Source organism: Oryx dammah, unplaced genomic scaffold, assembly GCF_014754425.2.
Source record: "Oryx dammah isolate SB20612 unplaced genomic scaffold, SCBI_Odam_1.1 HiC_scaffold_17, whole genome shotgun sequence".
Lineage (NCBI taxonomy): Eukaryota > Metazoa > Chordata > Mammalia > Artiodactyla > Bovidae > Oryx > Oryx dammah.
In genome coordinates this window covers 4,788,124-4,813,772 of record NW_024070201.1, presented here as the reverse complement: position 1 = coordinate 4,813,772, position 25,649 = coordinate 4,788,124, and the positions used below count along the sequence as shown (strand labels likewise).

The 25,649-nt window shown below is 38.2% G+C and overlaps 1 protein-coding gene across 2 annotated transcripts in view; it reads left to right on the top strand.

Annotated features, from left to right (window-relative positions):
* DYNC2H1 (dynein cytoplasmic 2 heavy chain 1) overlaps positions 1–25,649 on the top strand; it is a 388,421-nt gene that overhangs the window by 233,037 nt on the left and 129,735 nt on the right. For both annotated transcript variants that reach the window (XM_040257838.1, XM_040257837.1), the window contains 2 exons: positions 3,543–3,751; positions 8,522–8,626. In XM_040257838.1, coding sequence (XP_040113772.1) covers positions 3,543–3,751; positions 8,522–8,626 — 314 coding nt within the window. The remainder of the gene's footprint in view (positions 1–3,542; positions 3,752–8,521; positions 8,627–25,649) is intronic.

The window sequence follows — 25,649 nt, the reverse complement described above, 5'->3', positions numbered from 1 at the left end:
TCTTTGGAGAAATGTCTATTTAGGTCTTCTGGTTTTTTGGTTCGGTTTTGGGTTTTTTTTGATATTGAATTATATTTGTATATTTTGTATACAAAATGCTATTTGTATATTTTGGAAGTTAATCCCCTGTTGGTCTCACTGTTTGCCAATATTTTTTTACCATTCCATACATTATCTTTTTGTTTTTGTTGATGGTTTTCTTTGTTATAAAAAACCTTTTAAGTTTAATTAAGTCTCACTTTTTCATTTTTACTCATTTTTCTTTAGGAGACAGGTCCAAAACAATATTGCTCTGATTTATGTCAAAGAATATCCTGCCTGTGTTTTCCTCTAGGAGTTTTATGATATCCAGTCTCACATTTAAGTCTTTAATCCATATTTAGCTTATTTTTGTATTTCATGTTAGAGTGTGTTCCAATTTCATTCTTTTACATATAGCTATCCAGTTTTCCCAGAACCACTTACTGAAGACTCTCTTTTTCTCCATTGTATATTCTTGGCTTCTTTTGCTGTAGATTAATTGCCCCTTAGTGTGTGGATTTGCTCTTTGGCTTTTTATTCTGATCTATTGATCTAGGTGTCTGTTTTGGGGCCAGTACCACACTGTTTTGGCTACTATAGCTTTGTAGTATAGTCTGGAGTCAGGGAGTTTGATTCTTCCAGCTCCATTATTCTTTCTCAAGGTTGTTTTGTCTATTCAGGATCTTTTGTGTTTCCATAGAATTAAACATTTTGTTTTTGTTCCAGTTCTGTGAAAAATGCCAATGGTAATTTGATAGGGATTGCATTGAGTCCATAGATTGCCTTGGGTAGTATGGTCATTTTAACAATATAGATTCTTACAGTGTAAGGACACAGGATATCTTTCCTTCTGTTTATGCTGTCTTCAGTTTCTTTCATTTGTATCTTCAGAGTATGGGTCTTTCACCTTCTTTGGTAGGTCTATTCCTAGATATTATATACTTTTTATTGTGATAGTACATGGGGTTATTTCCTTAATTTCTCTTTTTTGATATTTTGTTATTTTATAGAAGTGCAACAGATTTCTATATATTAATTTTGTATTCTGCAACTTTACTAAACTTACTGATGAGCTCTAGTAGTTTTCTGGTGGCACCTTTAGGATTTTATGTGTATAGAATGTAATGTGGAAGCAGCAACAGTTTTACTTCATCCTTTACAATTTGAATTCCTTTCATTTCTTTTTCTTCTCTCTTTTCTGTAGCTATGAATTTCTAAGCTGTTTTGTATAAAAGAGGTGAGAGTGTCTAATCAAGAAACAAACATTATCAATACTTTAGATTATACTCTAATGCTGCCTTTCAGTTGCTACTGTTCTCCAAGTTCCCTCACCCTTATTCCTGTGATAAAACCAGGTACCTACGTATATAGACTAGGTTTGCCTGTTTTCATAAAATCGAAGTCATACATCATGTACTCTTTAATATTTAGATTCTTTCAGCTAATGTTGTATTTGAGAAATTCATCCATCTGGTTACATATCAATTATAGTCCATTTATTCTCAGTGCTATATAGTACTCCATTCTGAGATTGTGTGTCTTCTGTGAGGTGTAATATATTTCTGTCAGGTATGTATTAGCAGTAGATAGGATATTAATTTATTTGTTCCCCATTGTTAATGCCAAATAGTAGTCCAGGTGATTTTCTTGCTTATTTAATTTTTTTTAAATTATACATCAGAAAAGTACACATAAATGTACAATTCAATAGATTTTCAAAAAGTGAACCTTTGTAACTAGTGCAGACTCAATAGAAAGAATGGTCCCAGCATTCTGGAAGCATCCCCCCATTCCTTTCTCCACGTGATGCAGCATTTCCCCATTTGGTGCTAAGGGGCAATTCATTTTATTATTGAGTTGTTTTCAGGTTTATTTTAAAACATATATTTGAGGATATTTACTGGTATTTTATCTTGCTTAGAAACTTGGTAATTTTCCAAAAGGCTTTTGAACATTTATTTATTTTTATTATATCACTATGAGGCATAAATTATTAGTACCCTTTTAAGATGAGGAAACCAAAGCATAGAGAAAGTGAATGATTTCATTATGTTTCCAGCTTATGACAGAATTAATTAATAACATCATATGATTTATATATACCACTGAAATTATTGTAAAATTAAGATGCTTTAAAATTATATTGAATCTCATGATAAAAGTCTTTGCTGTATAATCTTATGATTACAAAATTTCCTGATATTAAGGGACTTCCACATCTGGAGAATTAAATGTAAAAATGGGGAAAAGTTTATTGAATTTTATAGTAATGGAATAGAACTAAGCTAGTAATGCTATCAGTGATCTTAAGTAGGTAGATTAAAATAGTGTTTCTGCGTTTACTGCTGTCATGGAGGAAGAAATTTTCCTCTATCCTTCTAGGTTCTTCTGGCTGGTCAAAGAATTAAATTGACATGAAATGAATTAATAAGGGAAGATGGTGGCTCAGGTGGTAAAGAATCTGCCTGCAATGCAGGAGACCTGGGTTTGATCCCTGGGTTAGGAAGATCCCCTGGAGAAGGGCATGACAGACCACTCCATTTTTCTTGCGTGGAGAATCCCATGGACAGAGGAGCCTGGTGGGCTACAGTCCATGGGTTTGCAGAGAGTCAGACATGACTGAGTGAGTAAACACAGCACAACAAATAAACAAACAAACAAAAATAATAATATTTGTATATGTGAGAGATCCAAGAAAACTAAGTAACCTGCTGTAATGGCCGAAGCTCTTACCCTAGATACCATCTTCAACTAAAGACAAAAAAGTAGTGAAGTGGGGGTAGTGGTTTTAGCCTTCAAAAGGGAGGAAGGCAGTTTATGTGGAGATGCAAAAAAGCAAATGTTTGGAAGGAAATCACTGTGTTATGCAGACAGTGGGAAACAGGAAATTTGAAAGACTTTGCCAGGTTCCTTCCTGACCACCATATCTAGTTTATACTGTACTTATCTATGGTGATAACTCCCTTCCTGGAATTGGTACTCTATGATTATGTTAATAATATTACTGAGCATTAATGTTAATATCAAGGCCAGAAAGTGAAAGTTGCTCAGTCATGTCTGACTCTTTGCAACCCCGTGGACTGTACAGTCTATGGAATTCTCCAGACCAGAATATTGGAGTGGGTAGCCATTTCCTTCTCCAGCTGATCTTCCCAACCCAGAGATCGAACCCAGGTCTCCCATATTGCAGGTGGATTCTTTACCAGCTGAGCCACAAGGGAAGCCCAAGAATACTGGAGTGGGTAGCCTGTCCCTTCTCCAGGAGATCTTCCCAACCTAGGAATTGAACCCAGGCCTCCCTCATTGCAGACAGATTCTTTACCAGCTGAGCTACCAGGGAAGCCCTAATATTGATGAGCATTAATATTAATATCAAGCCTTAAGGAATAATTTAATGCTTTAAATATGTATTATTTTAGTCTATAAATATAGCTAGAGCCTGAAATTTGTTTAATATTTTAGAATATTTTTAGAAAATTTCTAATATCTTAGAAATGAAACAATTTTTTTTTTAATTATAGGTTCCAAGGATGTACAGTGGGAATTTGTACATGGTTTGCTTGAAAATGCTATTTATGGAGGACGCATAGATAACTACTTTGACCTTAGAGTTCTTCAATCATACCTGAAGCAATTTTTTAATTCTTCAATAATTGACGTATTAAGCCAAAGGAACAAGAAAAGCGTTTTTCCATACTCCATATCTCTGCCAAAATCCTGCAGCATTTTGGTAGGTAAAATTAATTTTCAATTTATTACCAGATTGAAACTTGCATAATTTCTTACATTATTAAAATATGTTGCTTCTTTTCACAAGTACAAGCAGTCTTCACTCACAGATTATTATTTATTATGCCAATATGCAGCCTGATTCTCTAAACTCTAGTTAGGTGTCCTATTGCTTTTGGATACTTACTGAGCACTGATTGATGATAATAGTATTGATAGATAGATAAATCTTGAAAGCAGTGGCCTAGGAAAATTTTTAAATTGTAGGGCAGCTGTGAAGATCTGGAATGGGAGGATATACTACTTGTTTGTAATTATGATAGTGCTCTGATACAGTAAATATGAGAAAAGCAAATATTATTCAACAGATGTCTATTTCATACTCTGGTTTATAAATTTAAAGTAGTTCTAAAGCTATAAGAGATATTAACCTAAAAAGATTTCATAGAAACATTTTTGTTTATATGAATTTATTTTATTTGACTGTAGCTTTTTGCTTTGAGTCATCTTATAGAAGTTTCCTAGAATGCAGTTATCTTTTCCAAAAAATAGTACAAAATGTAGCTCAAAGATTTCAGTTATTTTGCTACCAATTTGTATTTGTGTAAATGCCCCCGAAAAATGTTTTTATTGCCTACAGTATTTAAATTACATGTTTCTTCATGAATTACAAAATATACATATATTTAATTATATACTTCTTTCAGTATTGTGCCTTTTCTCTCATTCAAATATTTTTCAAGAAAATGCCTTTGTTTTAGTAGCATAAATCAAAAAATAAAATCTTGACTACCAATATTAAATATGTTACTCTTATTGATATCTGTTTTTTTTTTTAGTATTCCATCTTATTTTATTTTTCAGTATCTTCCATTCATTTAATCATTCAACAATACTCACTGAACATTTGCTCCATAATAACCCTGTTCAAGAACTGTGGATCTCTTGATGCATTGGTAGAGTTTACTTTTTAGTAGAAGAAACTTGGAGTCAGTGTGCAGACAGAAATATCACAGATATTTATTATTACATATTTATTTCTGATAAATATATAGTACACGTGTTAGCATCCCTGACAAGTCTTTTGTCTCTATTGTTTGAAGTTTAAATTGAAAAATAAAATATATATAGAAAAGTAATTGGAGAAGGAAATGGCAACCCACTCCAGTATTCTTGCCTGGAGAATCCCATGGACAGAGGAGCCTGGTGGGCTACAGTCCACGGGTCGCAAAGAGTCAGACACGACTGAGCGACTTCACTTTCTTCACTTTCTTTCAGATGTCATAAGTGCACAATTCAGTGCATACTTGTGCATTGAACACATGAGTATAACCAGCACTGGAATCATGAAACAACATTATCAGCTCCCCGGAAGTCCTTCCACTTTTAGTTACTGTCTCCCCACACAGGATACATTAACCTAATTTCCAACAACCTATGTTCAGTTTTGTCTCTCTGTTTCATGTAAAGGATATCATTTGGTATACATTCTTTTGTGTCCAAGTGAGAATAAATCAGTTTGGATACGTAGAAGTCTGTTACTTAGGAAACATGTCCAAAGTAGAGACGATTCCCCAGTTTCAATGAGAAAGTTTCACAGATATTTAAAAATGAACCAAGTGTATAAATACAAAGAAAACAGTAGTTTTAAAATTATAAGATGGTTATGTGATTTCCCTGGTGGTCCAGTGGTTAGGACTCCATGCTTCCACAGGCAGCAGACATGGGTTCAGTCCCCGGTCAGGGAACTAAGATCTCACATGCTGCAAGGCACATCCAAAAAAGATGATGAAAAGAAAAAAGAGAAAACAAGAAAAAAAAATTTTTTTTTAATTTAAAAATTTTAAGATGATTCACTAGAGTCAATGTTTAGCTTTCTATTTAATTGAGTTACATAGAAGGAGAAAGCCAAAGTTTCCCAGGAGAGGAGAACACTTACACACACACATGCACAAATGCAGGCATATACACAAGTATACACTCACATATAATACATATATATTTATGCATATCTATTAATATGATGTGACTGAACACCTTAAGGAAGTTTACTGCACTATAGGAGAGAAAAAATTTCAGAGGACAGCATTTCTTTTCAAGCTTTGACATACTTCCTGGAGTTTAACTCCAGCACCTGTGTCTTGGAAATTCTTGAGAGGCAGCTGCGAAGGATGAGAAGGGATGAAGGGGGTGGGGGCAGAAGATGAGGCTGCTCCATTAAAAACAGTTTATCCCACTTCAGCAAGAATAGTTTAGATGCATATAGAATACCTGCCTTAAAATAAACTTGTCTCTTCATGAAAACAAACAAAAAAATTCCCATCTTTGGACCAAACTGAATAAATCATCTTGGTCTACTCTTAGTTTCCTATCTAGCATCTGAAGTGGAAACTGTTCAGGTGAATGCTTGACAAATCAAGCCTTTGTAGTGCTTACAGTCAGTCTTGGGATGAAAGGATAGGATTATCGATGCATTTCATCACACCTCACCAGTGACGACTAACTGGAATTGCTTTATAGTAAAGCAATTTACAAAGCAGTTCTTGTACATCCAGACTGTGTATGTGTATGTTTCTGAGGGTTCTGTAAGTTTTTTTAAAAAAAGATTGTTAAAGTATTTCTTTCATTATAAGCAGAGCTATACTTTGCTGATTAGTCTTTGGTAGGTTACAGGATTCCAGCTAAGCTATTTAAAATCTTAAAGGATGATGCTGTTAAAGTGCTACTCAATATGTCAGCAAATTTGAAAAACTGAGCAGTGGCCACAGGACTGGAAAAGGTCAATTTTCATTCCAATCCCAAAGAATGGCAGTGCCAAAGAATGCTCAAACTACCATAGAGTTGCACTCATTTTGCATGCTAAAAAGGTTGTGTTCAAAATTCTTCAAGCTAGGCTTCAGCAGTACATGAACCAAGAACTTCCAGATGTACAAGCTGGATTTAGAAAAGGCAGAGGTACCACACAGTGGTAAAGAATCTGCCAGTGCAGGAGATACGGGAGATTATAGTTCGATACCTGGGTCGGAAAGATTCCCTGGAGAAGGAAATGGCAGCCCACTCCAGTGTTCTTGCCTGGGAAATTCCATGGACAGAGGAGCCTGGTGGACCACAGTCCATGGGGTCGCAAAGAGTCAGACATGACTGAAGCAACTGAACATAAAGGAACCAGAGATCAAATTGCATTCATTGGATCATAGAGAAAGCAAGGGAATTTGAAAAGAAACATCCACTTCTGCTTCACTGACTACGCAAAAGCCTTTGACTATATGGGATCACAACAAACTGTGAAAAATTTTCAAAGAGATAGGAATGTCAGACCACCTTACCTGTCTCCTGAGAAATCTGTATGCGGGTTAGAACCTTATATAGAACAACAGACTCGTTCAAAATTGGGAAAGGAGTATATTGTCACCCTGCTTATTTAACTTATATGCAGAGTTATGCAAAATGCCAGGCTGGATGACGCATAAGCTGGAATCAAGATTGCAAAAGAAATATCCACAACCTCAGACATCATGGCAGAAAGTGAAGAGGAATTAAAGGACCTCTTTTGTACATTTTATTTTGCTGTTTTTAAATGATTTTTCATTCCTAAAGAATAAACTTTTTTCTTCTACAAACCCTTGTGTCAAGGGCTAACTTTCAGTAGATTGCAGCGAGGGAGCTACTCTGCTACCTATGAAACCCTGACCTAAAAAAAACAAGTCGTCTAGGAATAGTTTAGCACCAGCTTCCCCATATGCCAGTTGTGATGGGGGAGGGAGTGACTGCCTTTCCAGTTTAAAGAGCCTGTTTATAAGGGTGAAAGAGGAGATTGAAAAACCTGGCTTCAAACTGAGCATTCAAAAACATGAAGATCATGGCATCCAGTCCCATCACTTCCTGGCAAATAGGAGAAAAAGTGGAAGCAGTGACAGATTTTCTATTCTTGGGCTCCAAAATCACCTTGAATGGTGACTGCAGCCATGAAATTAAAAGACACTTGCTTCTTGAGAGAAAATCTATGACAAACCTGGACAGCATATTAAAAAGCAGAGACATCACTTTGCCAAAAAAGGTTCATATAGTCAAAGCTATGGTTTTTCCGTAGTCATGTATGGATGTGAGAGTTGAACCATAAAGAAGGCTGAGTGTTGAAGAATTGATGCTTTTGAACTATGGTGTTGGAGAAGAATCTTGAGAGTCCCTTAGACTACAAGGAGATCCAACCAGTCCATCCTAAAGGAAATCAACCGTGAATATTCATTGGAAGGACTGATGATGGAGCTGAAGCTCCAATATGTGGACCACTTGATGTGAAGAGCTGACTCACTGGAAAAGACCCTGATGTTGGGAAAGATAGAGGGCAGCAGAAAAATGGTAAGAGCATCACCGGCTCAAGCAAACTCCGGGAGATAGTGAAGGACAGGGAAGCCTGGCGTGCCACAGTCCATAGGGTCACAAAGATTCATACATGACCTAATGGCTGAACAACAGGCATAGCCACTCATATGTGTTTGCTTTAGTCAATTCAGGGTCATTTCAGTTATGAGAGATTTCAGATAAGAAAGTATAATATTACCTAATTTAAGTATGAAGAAGCCATGACAAAGAATTTCCATCTGATAACTGAGTTAATACTATATACACTGAAAGTGAGGTTTACCTAGACAGTGTGACATGAATAACTAGTGATACTAGTTATACTTAGTGATATTGTGGTTCTTTCCGATTTCAGTGGTTGTAAACTTGATTTTTAGTGAAAAACTGTTTTTTACTTCTCTATGTTTAGGACTATCGAGCCATCATTGAGAAACTTCCAGAGGATGACAAACCTAGTTTCTTTGGTCTGCCTGCTAACATTGCTCGCTCATCTCAGCGCATGATCAGTTCTCAGGTAACATTTTAGAAAAAATGTTGCTACTGAGCCTGAAAGAAACATTACATTTTATTTAATAGTACAGATCCATATGTTTCATTTAGTTTTTAAATTTTATGTAATATAATAGATTCTGTCTTAAATCAATTTAAAATGGTTCTATCTTAACACATTTGTTAAAATTAGTAAAATAACACTGAATACTATCCATTTTATCCAAAATATATTGGTTTTACTCCTGTAATTTATCTTCTTAAGGGTATTTTAAATTTAGTTTAAGAAATTGAATATATCATTAAATTTAATATTGTCATTTGTGTATTGTTTGATAAAAGATAAATATTTAATGATTGAACACTGCAAAACATTGAAGGAAGTATGGATTTTTAAATTATTGAGATACAGAAAAACATAAGCCAAGAACACTATATATTCTAGCTTCTGTTTGGACCAAGAATAAGTTGGTCAAATAATTAACAGCTAACATTTATTGACATTTAACTGTGGGCCTGATGTTTTAAGTGCTTTATACTCAGGAACTTTAGTCTTCATAAACTCTATGAGGTAAGATCTATCACTTTTCCCTCACAATATGTGAGGAAACTGGTGGAGAGAATTAAGTTTACTTACCGAAGATCACAGAGCCAATAAGAGGCAGGACTGATATTTAAATTGTCTGAGTAAAGACATGGCTTCTCCAACTGCTCCTCAGCCATGAATGTACTGCTAAGCTATGTGCACCAAATTGTGAACTGTTATATAGGTTCATTGTGGGTCAGGTTGTGGAAAATTATTCAGGCTCTTAACAATTTACTTTTGGTAATTTATGGGCATCCGAGCTAGATTATCATATTTAGCTCCACAGTTTTGTATTTGTTTACTGTTTCAGCCAACATTTATAAAATTGATAGTTTTCTCTCTTATTATTCACTAATTTTTTTTCCTCTAATTATTTGCTGAAATGTTCCTTGTGGAATTTTAATGTTCATTTTCACATCTTCTTGTAAAAAATGTTCGAGTATATAAATATATACTCGTTTGCATAATATATAAATATGTATAACTGTTTTCTGGAACAAATGAGATCTTAACAACCTGTCTTCTCCTATGCTAGCTGAAGACACTCTCTGGTTCCTTTTCCCTTTGTCATCCAAAGTGTTAAGTCAGATAGTCCACGAGAGAATATAAACTCCTACGTGTTCCTTAGCTTCATAACATATTTGATTACACTCTTTTCTTGTCCCTCCATCCTTTTTTGTTGACCTAAAATAGTTATTTTTTAATAAGTCCACCAATAACATAAGAATTGTGTACATTTGAGCCTGTGTGTGTGTTGTATATGTGTTTGTGTGTAATTTTACAATGCTTAAGCAAAAAGGTTAAAAGAATTAAAAAGTCATTAAAAGAATAAAAGTTTATTTTATAGAATCCAAGAGAGTATTTACTTTAGGAACCTTATAAATAGAAGTTCAAGAGTCTGTCTTTAACTTCCTGTTATTAACATAACATGGCTTTCACAACTTCTTTCTCAGTATCATTCAGCTTCTGAAAGAATTTAGTTTAGCTCTGCTTGGATCAAATGTCTAATGAAGGGAAAGAGTAAAGTAGGATAGATATAGCCTTGGAGACATCAGGGAAGGATAGAAGACAAGAAATAGAGAATACTGAGCATCTTCACCGTATGGAAGGGCCCACCAACCACCTTCTTTTTGTACCTTCTTTTTCTCCTGGACCATGGATGGCTGCCACTGATGGGAGCTCAGAGTGTGTGGACTTGGCACTAAATCATAGCCTTGAAAAGTGAAAGTGAAGTTGCTCAGTCATGTCCAACTCTTTGTGACCCCATGGACTATATCCTACCAGACTCCTCAGTCCATGGAATTTTCCAGGCAAGAATACTGGAGTGGGTTGCCATTTTCTTCTCCAGGGGATCTTCCTGACCCAGGGATTGAACCTGGGTTTCCTGCATTGCAGGCAGACACTTTACCATCTGAGCCACTAAGGAAGCCCAATCATAGCCTTGGTTTTCCACAAATCTTCTATTACATTTTAGTCACATAGGTCCAGGGTTTGCATGTTATGCTAACCTGAAGTTCATCAGTCTAAGTGGAATCTCAAGAATTAGGGATTTCAAAGCAAACTAGGCAGACAAACATTTTACATTTATGTTAACTCTGTGGTTTCTAGGGAAGTAGGACAGAGGAGCCTGGCCAGCTACAGTCCATAAGGTTGCACAGAGTTGAACGTGACTGAAACAACTTAGCACAGTACTGTAGGAAGATAGACCCCAATCTCATTTTCCCAGATGGTCCTGAGACAACATAGGCTTCATTTTTGCTTTTTTGCTTATTCTAGTTAGTATACCAAATAGTTCTCCAAAAGTTATTTTACAATGAGTTAATCTCTGGTGTTTTTTCTTGTGTTAGTATTTAAATTTTTATAAATATTTATTAAATGAAAAGAGGATAACATGTTCTTCCTTGATGTTTTTTCGTGACATACTCTCTTAATATTTATATTTTAACTGTCAGTCTGGTTTACTGTTAATTTATTTAACTATTTAACAGTTCTTAATTATAATTTTTATACTTAAACAGCTTTCAGAGTACATCAATTACTGCAACATCGCTTCTTCATAATTATAAACATTTATATATAAACTGATAAAAATTTCTATTTTTAGAGCATATTTAGAGCTTTTAGACTACCAGTCACATTTGTAGCCACACTGAGGATGCTTGTTCTTCTTGAAAGTGAATGTTCAGATATGAAGAAGCCTGACTGACACTGAATAGAAGAATTCCTTTATTGATCATTTACAAGTTCAGGGATATGGAACTGATATTAAAGCAGGTATTTGATGATTTGGCATTTTTAAATGAACTGAGTACATCCCTCCGAGGCAGTTACCACATCTGGTTTATAACAGTGTTAGTGATGCTTATTTACAGGTGCTGTGAGTCAGCTGTTACTAGCTTTTTTTGTTTCTTGCTGATAGGGATATTTATTATATTACATATTTATAGTATGATATTAGTGCTTATGAGGCTTCCCAGGTGGTGCTAGTGGCAAAGAACCCACCTGCCAGTGCAGGAGACATGAGAGACGTGGGTTTGATCCCTGAGTTGGGAAGATCCCCTGGAGGAGGAAATGACAACCCACTCCAGTATTCTTGCCTGGAGAATCCCATGGACAGAGGCATCTGGCAGGCTACAGTCCATAGGGCCACAAAGAGTTGGACACAACTGAAGTGACTTAGCACATTATTGCTTATATTCATTATACTGTGCATTAGATCTCTATAGCTTATTTATTACTTGTTGTAAGTCTGTACCCTTAAACACTCTTATCTCCACCACCCTCCATCCCCTGGTAACAGTCATTTTACTCCGTTTTTCATTTTGACTTTTTAGATTCAATAATTTAGCTTTATCTGTCTGACTCATCTCAAATAGTATGTGTGCGTGCTAAGTTGCTTCAGTCGTGTCTGACTGTGTGACCCTATGGACTGTAGCCAGCCAGGCGCCTCTCTCCATGAGATTCTTCAGGCAAGAATACAGGAGAGGGTTGCCATTTTCTCCTCCAGGGGATCTTCCCAACCCAGCGATTGAGCCCGTGTCTCTTAGGCTTCCTGCATTGGCAGGCAGGTTCTTTATCACTAGCACCATCTGGTACGCCCATCTCACATAGCATAATGTGCTTAATCTACATCCATGTTGTCACAAATGGAAGGATATGCTCTTTTGTCGTGGCTGAATAACATTCCGTTGTGTATATGTTCTACATCTTTTTTATTTATTCATTCATTGATGGGCACTTGGGTTGTCTTCATATCTTGGCTATTGGGAGTAATGCAGCCATCACCAAGAGAGTGCATATATTCTGCTGAAATCCTATTTTCATTTTTGGGGTATATACCTAGAAGTGGAATTTCAAGATTGTATAATACATCTATTTTTAATTTTTTAAGGAAATTCCATACTGTTTACTACAGTGGCTGCACTAGTTTACACTCCCACCAGTGGTGCATGAAGATTCCCTTTTCCTGACATCCTTCCCAGCATTTGTTATTCTTTGCCTTTGATGACAGCCATTATGACAGGTGTTTGGTGATATCTCGTTGTGGCTTTCATTACCATTTCTCTGATTAGTGATGAGCACCTTTTCACGTGTCTGTTGGCTATTTTGATGTACTCTTTGCCTCTTGTTCTTCAGCCTATTTTTTAATTGGACTTTTTGTGTATGTGTGATGAAGGTGACTAAATTCTTTATACGTTTTGAATGTTAACTCTTTATCTGATATATGGTTTGAAAAAATTGTCTCACATTCTGTAAGTTATCTTTTCATTTAGTTAATTGCTGGTTCTGCTATGCAGAAACTTCTGATTTTGACGTAGTCACATTTGTTAATTTTTTTGTTGTTTGTCCTTTTGGTGTCATATTAAAAAAATCACTGCCGAGACATTGCTTCTTCCCTACGTTTTCTTCTAGGAGTTTTATGCTATCAAGTCTTATGTCTTTGATCTCTTTTGAGTTAACTGTTGTGAGTGATGTGAGATAGTATAGTTTCATTGTTTTACATGTATTTTTCCAGTTTTCCAGCACCATTAGTTGAAGAGACTACTCTTTGCCCATTGCATATTCTTGGCTCTCTTGTCAAATATTAGTTGACTTTATCTACTGGAATTTAATTCTGGATTTTGTATTCTGTTCTATTGGTCAATGTGTCTGTTTTTGTGTGAGTACAATACAGTTTGGTTCTTTTTTAGAATTTCAGCCTTTGGTAAAATACTCCTTATTTTATTCTTAAGGTCATTGTATTGTCATTTTGAGTTTTCTTGTAGCACACTGAATTTCTTCATAACAGCTATTTTTAATTCTTTTATCAGTTATTGCAGTATTCTGTGTCTTTAGGTTTGTCTGCTAGAAAATTGCTGTTTTCTTTTTGTGATACTTTATTGCTGGAATTTTTCATGGTGTTTGATGAAAAGTGCCTTTGCCATCGCATTTGAGTTAGTGAATATCTTTCTCACTTAGAGAGTTTGTTTACTGTGGTTCTAACTGTTCAATAGGTTGGTAATTAGGAGCATTTTTGTTTCCCAGGAGGTGGCAGTATAGCACAAGTTTTTGTTTTTTCTTATTAGAGAGGACTTGGCTGCTGCTAAGCTGGGGGACAAGAGCATGCGTTAAAAAAAAAAAATGTAGAAAGGTGGCAGCTAAGTTGGAGGAAGTGTGTCCTTAGCACTTGCGTATTTGGCATACCCAGGGCCCAGTAGGGGCTGTTTCAGTCGGAGGGTTTCCAACAGTCGGAGGGCCAGCATCCTGGGGCAGACAGCAGGAAGCTCTTCCGTCTTATCTTTTTGTCGGCTGCCTCCCTCTCCCTTCCCCAGTCACTGCCCTCTGTTCTCAGAGAGAGCAGTGAGCCCTTGCTGCAGAGCGTGAGGCACTCTCTGCCTTGCCTTCTGCTCGCTCCGCCTCCTCCACCAGGAATGTCATGCGGTTCCACTGCCTGGTGCTCCGCTCCCACCTCAGCACCCCCTCCGCCCCCTCCGCCACCTCTGCCACCTCCGCCCCCTCAGCATCACCTCAGCCCCCTCTGCGCCACCTCCACCCCCTCAGTGCCACAGCCGAGCTCTCCTGCTGTCTGCTCCCTTCTGGGGCACGTGTGTGGGTCTCATAGGTGTCACGGTGTGATGTGCAGAGTTGCTTTTTTTTTTTTTTCCATTTAGAGATGTCCAATTAGTTGTAAATCAAAAAGGAGAGAAAAAAGGAGTGATTCATATTTCCATGAGGCTGGTGGTCACCTTTCTGATTTTTTGTTTTAATCTGTTGCAGTATCTCCACAATAAGGTATTTCATCGACACTAGCTATTACACTGTCTCTTTTTCCTTCGACTCTGCCACCATGTTATAAATATTGTACGGATGTTGTAGCAGTAGTCAAATTGTGAATGTCAAAAGGAAGAAAATTCTTTAATTGGTTAATGATTTTGGCTGCCTCGGGTCTTCAGTCGCTGTGTGGGCTCTCGCTGCGGTGAGCGGGGCTCCTCTAGTTGCCGTGTGTGGGCTTCTCATTGCCCTGGCTTTCTGTCTTGTGGAGTAGGGGTGTGCAGGCAGCTTCAGCAGTTGTGGTATGCATGCTTGGTTGCCCCATGGCATGTAAAATCTTCCTGGACCAGGGATCGAACTTAAGTCCCTTACACCGGCAGGTGGATGCTTTACCACTGGACCACTGGGAAACCCCAAAAGGAAGAAACTATGGGTTTTATTTTATGTTGTTTTTAAAGTTATTTTTTATTGAAATAATGTTGCTTTGCAATATTGTATTCGTTTCTACTGTATAGCAATGGATCAAGAGACTACCATACAGAGTGAAGTCAGAGAAAAACAAATGTCATATATTAACACCTATGTGTGGAATCTAGAAAAGTGATACAGATGATCATATATGATCATACCATTTTATTTTTGATGATGGGGAGGGGGAGATACCATCTTGGTATATTAGTTTGATATATAAATGAATATTATTTCTAATAACTATTTATTTGAAGTGTCCATGTAAAATATCTAGTTTGAAATGTCTACTGGGAATTTTGACTAAATAAACACAGGAGAGAATTCAGATATAGATATGATTTAAAAGGGGTTGACAAACGGCAACATATTTGTGGGAGATAAAGTCATGGGAATCAGAGATTATTAGAAAACACTGATAGAGCAAAAAGCGAAGATACCTGAAGATAGAACCCTGGGAAATACTTACATTTAACGTATATATGAACCTGGAAAGGTTTTAGCAAGAATAAACTGCAGTCGGAAAATAAGACAATCAGAATTTTAAAGGCAGGTTCCAAGGTGATGGTAGTGTGTGGCAAGAGTTTTAACCAGAATGGAGGAGGAGTTATCAGTGTTAAAGGTTGATTAGAACTGAGAGTAAGTCATGTGGCTTCCCAAGTGGCTCAGTGATAAAGAATTGCCTGCTAATGCAGGAATTGAGGGTTTGATCTCTGGGTCAGGAAGATCCCCTGGAGGAGAAATGGCAACTCACTCCAATATTCCTGCCTGGAAAATTGCATAGATAGAGGAGCCTGGTGGTCTACAGTCCATGGGATCGCAAAGAGTCTGTCTGATATGACTGAGCACATACCATACACACGGGCTTTGACCAGTTTTTCAAGACTTTCTAGAGCCTCTTCCTGTAGAAATTTAGAGGATAGATATCAAATTACAGTGTTTGGGGAGGTGGAGAGAGGAGCAGTTGTGCAAGTGAATATTGTTCTTGTTGTTCAGTCCCTAAGTCATGTTTGACTCTCCGACCTCATGAACTGCAGCACACCAGATTTCTCTGTCCTTCACTACCTCCCTGAGTTTTCTCAAACTCAAGTCCATTGAGTCGGTGATACTATCTTACCATCTCATCCTCTGCCACGTTCTTGTACTCCTCAAAGATTGCCCTCAGTCTTTCTCAGCATTAGGGTCTTTTCCAGTGAGTCAGCCCTTTGCATTAGGTGGCCACATTATTGGAACTTCAGCTTCAGCATCTGTCCTTCTAGTGAATATTCAGGGTTGCTTTCCTTTAGGATCCACTGGTTTGATCTTCTTGGAGTCCAAGGGATTCTCAAGAGTCTTCTCCAGCACCACTATTTGAAGGCATCTATTCTGTGGCACTCAGCTAGCAGTCTATTTTAAATTCAGGGTTCAACTGAGATTTTCCTTCCTCTACAAGATGTTTCCTTATCCCTTCAAATCTGGACTTGCTTCCCTGGTGGCTCAGATGGTAAAGAGTCTGCCTGCAGTGTGGGAGACCCAGGTTCAATCACTGGGTCAGGAAGATCCTATGGAGAAAGAAATGGCAACCCACTCCAGCGTCCTTGCCTGAAAAATCCCATGATGGAGGAGTCTGGCAGGCTACAGGCCATTGGGGTCACAAAGAGGCAGACACGACTGAGTGACTTCACTTTCACTTTCACTTGTTTCTGTGGTATACTGTTCTTAGTTCAAGAGAGCTCTTACTGTATATTGATTTTTAACTGTTTCCATGTGTATTTCCCCAAGAACAGAGGGACATATGTATAAGATTAGGTTGCTAGCTACTGCCAGGAATGTGGTAGGCTTTCAACAAACATTCACTTACTGAGTGAATGCCTGAAACTGCCAAATGGAAAGCATCAGTTCTTCAGTGTTCAGCCTTCTTTATGGTCCAACTCTCACATCCATCCATGACTACTGGAAAAGCCGCAGCTTTGACTAGACAGACCTCTGTTGGCAAAGTTAAAAAGCAGAGACATCGCTGATGTCTCTGCTTTTTAATATGCTTGCCATTTCCTTCTCCAGGGAATCTTCCTGACCCAGGGATCGAACCCGGGTCCCTGGCATTATAGGCAGATGCTTTTACTGTCTGAGCCACCAGGGAAGTCCAATATGCTTGTCTAGGTTTTCTTTATCATAGCTTTTCTTCCAGGGAGCAAGTATCTTTTAATTTTGTGGCTGCAGTCACTGTTTGCAGTGATTTTGGAGCCCAAGAACATAAAGTCTGTCACAGTTTGCGTTGTTTCCCCATCTGTTTGCCATGAAGTGATGGGACCGGATGCCATGATCTTAGTTTTTTGAATGTTCAGTTTTAAACCAACTTTTTCACTCTTACCTGCTTCCTGAGAAATGTGTATGCAGGACCAGAAGCAACAGTTAGAACCAGACATGAAACATTGACTGGTTCAAAATCAGGAAAGGAGTAGAAGGCTGTATATTGTCACCTTGCTTATTTAACTTATATGAAGAGTACATCATGTGAAATGTCAAGCTGGAAAACTCACAGGCTGGACTCAAGATTGAAGGGAGAAATATCAATAACACCAGATATGCAGATGTTACCACTCTAATGGCAAAAAGCAAAGAGAAACTAAACAGCCTCTTGATGAGGGTGAAAGAGGAGAGTGAAAAAGCTGAGAGTATTGAGTAGAGTTCCTTGTGCTATTAATATATTAGTAGGTCCTTATTAGTTATCTATTTTATAAATAATAGTGTATGTCAACCCCAATCTTCCAATTTATCCCTACCTCCCCGTTATCCTCTGGAAATCATAAATTTGTTCTGTACATCTGTAACTCTGTTTGTGTTTTATAGATAAGTTCATTTATACCCTTTTAAGATTCCACGTATAAGCGATGTCATATGATATTTATCTTTCTCTGTCTGCCTTATTTCACTCAGTATGACAATCTCTAGGTCCATCCAGGTTCCTACAAGTGGCATTATTTTGTCCTTTTTATGGCTGAATTTTATCTTTTTTATTGTTAAAAATAAGTTCTAGTTGATACAGCTTGTTTTGTTAAAAGTTTTTTATGTAAGAAAATGAAAGCTAAACATAATTAAGTTTAACATTTAAAATCATGTTCTTGGGACTTCTTTCATAGTCCATTCAGTTGGGAGTCTGCCCTGCAGTGAAAGGGATGTGGGTTTGACCCCTGGTCAGGGAACTAAGATCCCACGTGCAGTGGAGCAGCTGGGCAGGTGGGTGGCAACTCCAGAGCCCATGCCCCACAGCTAGAAAGTCCATGTGCCACAGTGAAAGGTCCCACGTGCCACAACCAAGACCTGACCCAGTCAAACAAAAAAACATTTAAAATAACATTCTTTAATCAATAAGTCCCTAAATTGTTATCATTAGTGTGTCCTTGTTTACCAAGGTGAGGCAGTATCTTCTGGGGACATATATTGATTTTTGTCTGTCCAGATACATGATACACTTAAAATAGCACTCAGGAAATTGTCGATCTCATTATCTTGCTTGGTTCTGGTAGAACTGTTACTGACAATGCCATTTCTCCATCCATCTCTTTCACATCCCTTCTCCCCTCAAACCAAAACTGAGCAGGAAACAGTTCTCTTACATCCTTGGTGGAAGTGCAACAGCAAAGTCACTAATTTTTTCCCTGGATTAATATTTAGATGCTGAAACCAAACAGGCTTTCTTTTCATTGGATTATATAAATGGGAATATTAGAAACCTATTCTTGATTATGGCCATACTTGGAGTGAAAGAAGGATCAATAATAGATTAACCTCAGAGACAGATAGAGCAATGAAAAGAGCATTATTTCTATGCTTACAATAAAAGAGTCCAAACCAAATTCATGACTTTTCTTGAACCTGTTGGAGAGATGAGTTCGCAGAACAATGACCTGAAATCTAAGGAGAGACAGGTGCCTACAGGTGATTATAAGATACAAGGGTTTGTCTACCTGGAGCAGGTGCAAGCAGGCACTGGTAGGAATTAAGCTTAGTGAATTGGTCAAGGCCACAGGCAGACTGGTAGAGTCTGAAGGCCACAGATAACAGAGTGAGTTCTATTCATGGTCCTCTATTTGGTGAGAGTACTTAGAAAGCTTCCTTTGTGGTGGGTGGCCCAAGGGCAGAGAAGAGTGTCATTTGGGAAGGAGGAGAGGCCTGGAACTCTGTCCCTGTATACTTCATGGGGCAGAAGCCTTATCTGCGGAGAGATACGAAGAAACACAACAAGAAGGATAAAAGCCGCTCTTGACCTTATAGTGAAAGTGAAGTCGCTCAGTCATGTCCGACTCTTTGCGACCTGTGGACTGTATCCCACCAAGCTCCTCCATCCATGGGATTCTCCAGGCAAGAATACTGGAGTGGGTTGCCATTTCCTTCTCCAGGGGATCTTCCCGACCCAGGGATCGAACGCAGGTCTCCCACATTGCAAGAAGACACTTTAACCTCTGCACCACCAGAGAAGCCCTTAAATACAAGAATCCAAGTACTAACATCAAAGATTTCAAGGGAGGAAAGGAAGCCAGGTTGAAAGAAGAAGGGGGAGGAGGCGGGAAGGGTTGGCGAAAGGGGTGGCCTTACAGACGTCTCCTGCCACCTACAGATGCCCAGGCGTTATGGGACTTTTCCCTGGGCCTCCAGAGAAAGGAGGACTGGAACTTGGCCCTACCAGAAATCAGAGCAGACCAGAACCAGAATTCGAGTTCTCTGCCAAGAGGAGGTGATCAGTCTCCACTCCTCAGCTCAGGCAGAGGGCCCTTCGACCAGATTCCTGCATCCAGGACCGGGGGACTAGAAAAACAGGGAAGGATAGGAAGGGTTAAGGAGAGGAAAGAGAGAGGGAAGGGGAGAGAGGTCAATCAAGTCTCTTGACCTTATAGTACTGAATAAAACTCAAGTAGGAAAACGGAGTAGGGAAAACTCTCTACCCCTCTGTTAGGGAAAGGAATGTATGCCTGAATTATAGTTCAGAGGGGCCACATCCCTGAGCTCTGTGGGCACAGTATCCACCTATGACTGAAGTCAAATCAGGACAAGAATGCTGTCATCCCTTCTCCACCATCAAGAAAGAAGTGGCAGTGATTTCAGTGCCGGGGGTTATCATCCATGCAGGCAGACCCTCTCTGAGACACACTGGCAAACAGAAAAAATCCTCCACCCCCGTGGGAAGGGACAGGAATCTGTGCAGAACTACAGCTGGGACGAGGGAAGGGGCTCTGAGAAGGCCACGTCTCTAAGACCCAGGGACACAGTGTCTAGCTAAGACTGTTAGTTGTACTTACTTATATGCAAGATCAAATGGTTTCAACTGTGATACAGAAATTATAAACATGGATAAAATGAAAGTGCTAGAGATGCAGTCTACACTAACAGAGGTGTAGGGTGTCTTTGACAAGATAATCAATAGGCTTGAAACAGCCGTGGAGAGAATCACCGAAATTGAAGGTAAATCAATAAAAATGACCCAGACTGAAACAGAGGAGAAAAAAGAGTGAAAAAAAAATGGAAGAAAGCATCCAATATTGTGGAATAATATGGAGCAGTGTAACAATTAAGTAGTTGGGATCCACAAATCCATGAAGTTCAAAGAGCACCTTGCTGCATAAATCCCCATCCTACTAACACCAAGAAAAACAAGCCCACCTAAGCATAGACTGTTTAGACTGTTGAAAACAAAAGTATAAAATACTGAAGACAGTGAGAGGGGGAGAAGACGCATTACATACAAACAAAGACAAGTAATAGAGCTGCCTTTTTCTCAGAAGCTATTCAAGGCAGAAGACAGTAGAATAGTAACTTTAAAGTGCTGAATGAAAAAACTTTGAACCCTGAGTTCAATGCCTAGCAAAATATCTTTCAAAACTGAAGTGTTGAAGTTTTTCTTAAATAAAACCAGAATTTATTGCGAGCAGATTTACTCTACAAGATTGTTACAGGAAGTTTTTCAGGCGTAAGAGCTGTGGTTGCAGACAGAATGTTGGTTCGATACAAACAAATGAAGAGCTCTAGACATGGAATAATGGAGAAGACAATGGCACCCCACTCCAGTACTCTTGCCTGGAAAATCCCATGGATGGAGGAGCCTGGTAGGCTGCAGTCCATGGGGTCGTTAAGAGTTGAACATGACTGAGCAACTTCACTTTCACTTTTCACTTTCATGCATTGGAAAAGGAAATGGCAACCCACTCCAGTGTTCTTGTCTGGAGAATCCCAGGGACAGGGGAGCCTGGTGGGCTGCCGTCTCTGGGGTCACACAGAGTCAGACATGACTGAAGCGACTTAGCAGCAGCAGCAGCAGACATGGAATAAAGTGAGTTAAACTAAATTTTTATTTGATTTCTTTGAAAGATAACTAACAGCCTAAAACAGAAAGTACTAATAGATTCAAACTCCTGTGGGTCTATAGTGTATGTAAAAATCAGACAACAACAAAAGCACAGAAGTTAAGGAGGAAGGAATTTAGAGTATACAGTTTAACTTCCTTAGAGAACATGGAGAGCAATATGTGCGTTAGTTGCTCAGTTGTGTCTGACTCTTTGTGATCCCATGGACTGTAGTCCTCCAGGCTCCTCTGTCCGTGGGATTTCCCAGGCAAGAATACTGGAATGGGTTGCTGTTCCCTTCTCCAAGGTATCTTCCCAACCCAGGGATCGAACCCAGGTCTCCCACATAGTAGGCAGATTCTTTACTCACTGAGCTACCAGGGAAGTCCTGTGGAGCAGTATAATAATATTTGAAGGCTGACACTGATTAATTAAAGGTGTAGAGTATAAACTGTAGGGTAACCACTATTTTTTAAACAAGTTGTAAATAATAACATAATGTGGAGATAAATTAACAAAAGTGCTCAATTGAAGATTAGAGTTAGATATTAGCATATTTTGTGACCATTGAGAATAGAATATTTTTATCCAGAGTGCAAATAATGTGATGTACAGAATGAACTGTAAGTATAATACTATAGGGGAGGAAACAATTTTTTTTTTCCCAAATCTTCTAGATTCTCATCTGTGACTTTATTAGAAAATACAGGTTAACAAGAGAAAAGCCTGCAAATTCATGTTTTACGTACCATAGGAACCTTCACAAGAAAACAAAGAAGCTGTTAAACTTGAGCGATTTTAGGCCAGGTCTGATGAAGGGTGGAAGGTCATGGAAAAATGTGAATAGGACAGAGTGGTATGAGCTAAGAATTACAAGCTGGGGGAAATTTAGCATGGCCTGCTTGTTAAGATTTCTCTGTGTTCATCTGACTTTAAAGATCACTATGCACCTTTCCTCCAGATTATAGTGAGGATACCTCTCACTTGCGGGTGTTATCACTGTTCAGGAGAAGAAGGTCCTTCCTGTACTGGCTGTGCCTGTAACTTATAATACCCGCTATGCCAAGGTGCCATATTTAGGGGTAGTGTCCTGTATCCCAGCAATACTCTTTTGTTAGTATTAGTGGTGAATGTGTCTTTAGTAAGCTATGGGTTTATGACAAATTTTAAGGTGATGGGCAACTTAAACATGTTTGATGGCTGAGATAAAGCAACCAATGTAGAGGTGGAGATTGGATGTGCAAGAAATGGGTTGATACATGCAAACAAGGAGACTTGGGCAGGTATGCTAGCCTTGTAAAAACAGAAAGGATAATTGTTCCTTAAAGATGAGATGAAAAAGAACACAGGTCACAAAATGAGGTATTTTGAAGCAGAGAGGAGAAATTTGAGGATTCTCGTGTCCTTGGTTTTCTGAATCTTTTCACTAAAGGGTAAGGTTAGAAGTTTAGGAAAGTGGGAAAAGTTTAGATAAGTGTCTGTGTTCAGGGTTTTTTTCAGAAAGAATCAGTGATACATCAGATAATGTTCAGTGAGAAAGGATAGCATGAATTTGTAGTGAAATGTCTTATCCTGTTTCCTTTCTTAAATATCTAATTTTCTAGTTGTTGGTAACATCTACTTTTTGTCTAGTACTTAATGGATGATAAAGATATTTTTAATCTTTTTGGATCATTAGCTTTAATTTTATATATAGACAGTTTTAGTGCTCACGTGAATTATCCTGCTACTGAGATGTATTAAAATTTCATCTCTAAATGTACTAGTATTGCCTATCTTTTAGTATTAGCCATTCTGGTGAGTGTGAAATGATATTGCAATATTGTTTTAATTTATACTTTCCTGATAACTAATATTGAGCGACTTTTAATATGCTTACTTTAATATGCATGTCTGATCAAATCTTTTGCACGTTTTTTAAAAATTCAGATATCAGTTATCTTACTATTGAGTTGTAAGTGTTCTTTATTGTTTTCCCCATTGAATTACTTTGGCTCCTTTGTACAAAATTAGTTGACCATATATTTATTTATTTATTTAAGATCTTATACTTGTATGCACTCAGAATTTATTTCTATTATGAAGTCTCTCCATATTATTACATTAATGATTTTTTTGGAGGGTTTCAGGAGTCTTTACTTTTTTTTAATATAAATTTATTTATTTTAATTGGAGGCTAATTACCTTACAGTATATGTCAACATGAATCCTACACAGGTATACACGTGTTCCCCATCCTGCACCCCCGTCCCTCCTCCCACCCCATACCATCCCTCTGGGTCATCCCAGTGCACCAGCCCCAAGCATCCAGTATCATGCATCAAACCTGGACTGGCGATTCGTTTCATATATGATATTATACATGTTTCAGTGCCATTCTCCCAAATCATCCCACACTCTCCCTCTCCCACAGAGTCCAAAAGACTGTTCTTTACATCTGTGTCTCTTTTGCTGTCTCGCATACAGGGTTATCCTTACCATCTTTCTAAATTCCATATATATGTGTTAGTATACTGTATTCTTTCTAGCTTACTTCACTCTGTGTAAATAGGCTTCAGTTTCATCCACCTCATTAGAACTGATTCAAATGTATTCTTTTTAATGGCTGAGTAATACTCCATTGTGCATATGTACCACAGCTTTCTTATCCATTCATCTGCTGATGGACATCTACGTTCCATGTCCTGGCTATTATAAACAGTGCTGCAATGAACATTGGGGTACACGTGTCTCTTTCAATTCTGGTTTCCTCAGTGTGTATGCCCAGCAGTGGGATTGCTGGGTCATATGGCAGTTCTATTTCCAGTTTTTTAAGAAATCTCTACCCTGTTTTCCATAGTGGCTGTACTAGTTTGCATTCCCACCAACAGTGTAAGAGGGTTCCCTTTCCTCCACACCTTCTCCAGCATTTATTGCTTGTAGTTGGATCGCAGCCATTCTGACTGGTGTGAAATGGTACCTCATTGTGGTTTTAATTTCCAGTTCTCTGATAATGAGTGATGTTGAGCATCTTTTCATGTGTTTGTTAGCCATCTGTATGTCTTCTTTGGAGAAATGTCTGTTTAGTTCTTTGGCCCATTTTTTGATTGGGTTGTTTATTTTTCTGGAATTGAGCTACAGGGGTTGCTTATATATTTTTGAGATTAGTTATTTGTCAGTTGCTTCATTTGCTGTTATTTTCTCCCATTCCAAAGGCTGTCTTTTCACCTTGCTTAGAGTTTCCTTTGTTGTGCAGAAGCTTTTAATTTTAATTAGGTCCCATTTGTTTATTTTTGCTTTTATTTCCAATATTCTGGGAGGTGGTTGACTATATATTTAATGAACTCAGTACTATACTGTTCAGTAGATCTATATGTCTACTGGTATGTTAAAACAACTTCTTGATTATTGCAATTTTGCAGTGAGTCTTTAAATTTGATAATCTAAAGTTTTCTAAGTTTTTTCTTCTCAAATATTATTTTGGGTAATATTGGACCTTCCATAGAAAGTTTGGAATCAGTTGCTGTCAGTTTCCACACAAAAAAACTTACTGGAATTTTGATTGGGATTATATTGAAACAAGATCAATTCAGGAAGAATCGAACTGATTCTTCAGTTTTACTGACCTATACATAGAGGATCTTTCAAGTTTTAGGTCTTTCAAAATATATTTCTGTGATCTTTTTGAATTTATCTGTCTTTTCTGATGTGATTTTAAATGATATTGTTATTTTGTGACCTTGCTAAGCTAAATTACTCATTTTAACAACCTCTTTTTTTAATATAAATTTATTTATTTTAATTGGAGGCTAATTACTTTACAATATTGTATTGGTTTTGCCATACATTGACATGAATCTTCCACAGGTGTACATGTGTTCCCCATCCTGAACCCCCCTCCCACCTCCCTCCCTGTACCATCCCTCTGGGTCATCCCAGTGCACCAGCCCCAAGCATCCTGTATCATGCATCGAACCTGGACTGGTAATTTGTTTCACATATGATAATATACATGTTTCAGTGCCATTCTCCCAAGTCATCCCACCCTTTTAACAAGCTCTTTTGTAGCTCCCTTAGCTTTTAATGGGCATCCCTGGCAGCTCAGATGGTAAAGAATCTGCCTGCAGTGCAGGAGACCCGTGTTCAATTCCTGGGTTGGGAAGATCCCCTGGAGAAGGGAATGACTACCCACTCCAGGACTTCCTTGGTGGCTCAGACGGTAAAGCGTCTGTCTACAATGCGGGAGACCCAGGTTTGATCCCTGGGTCGGGAAGATCCCCTGGAGAAGGAAATGGCAATCCACTTCAATACTGTTGCCTGGAAAATCCCATGGACAGAGGAGCTTGGTAGGCTACAGTCCATGGGGTCGCAAAGAGTTGGACACGACTGAGCGACTTCACTCACCCACTCCAGTATTCTTGCCTGGAGAATTCTATGAACAGAGGAGC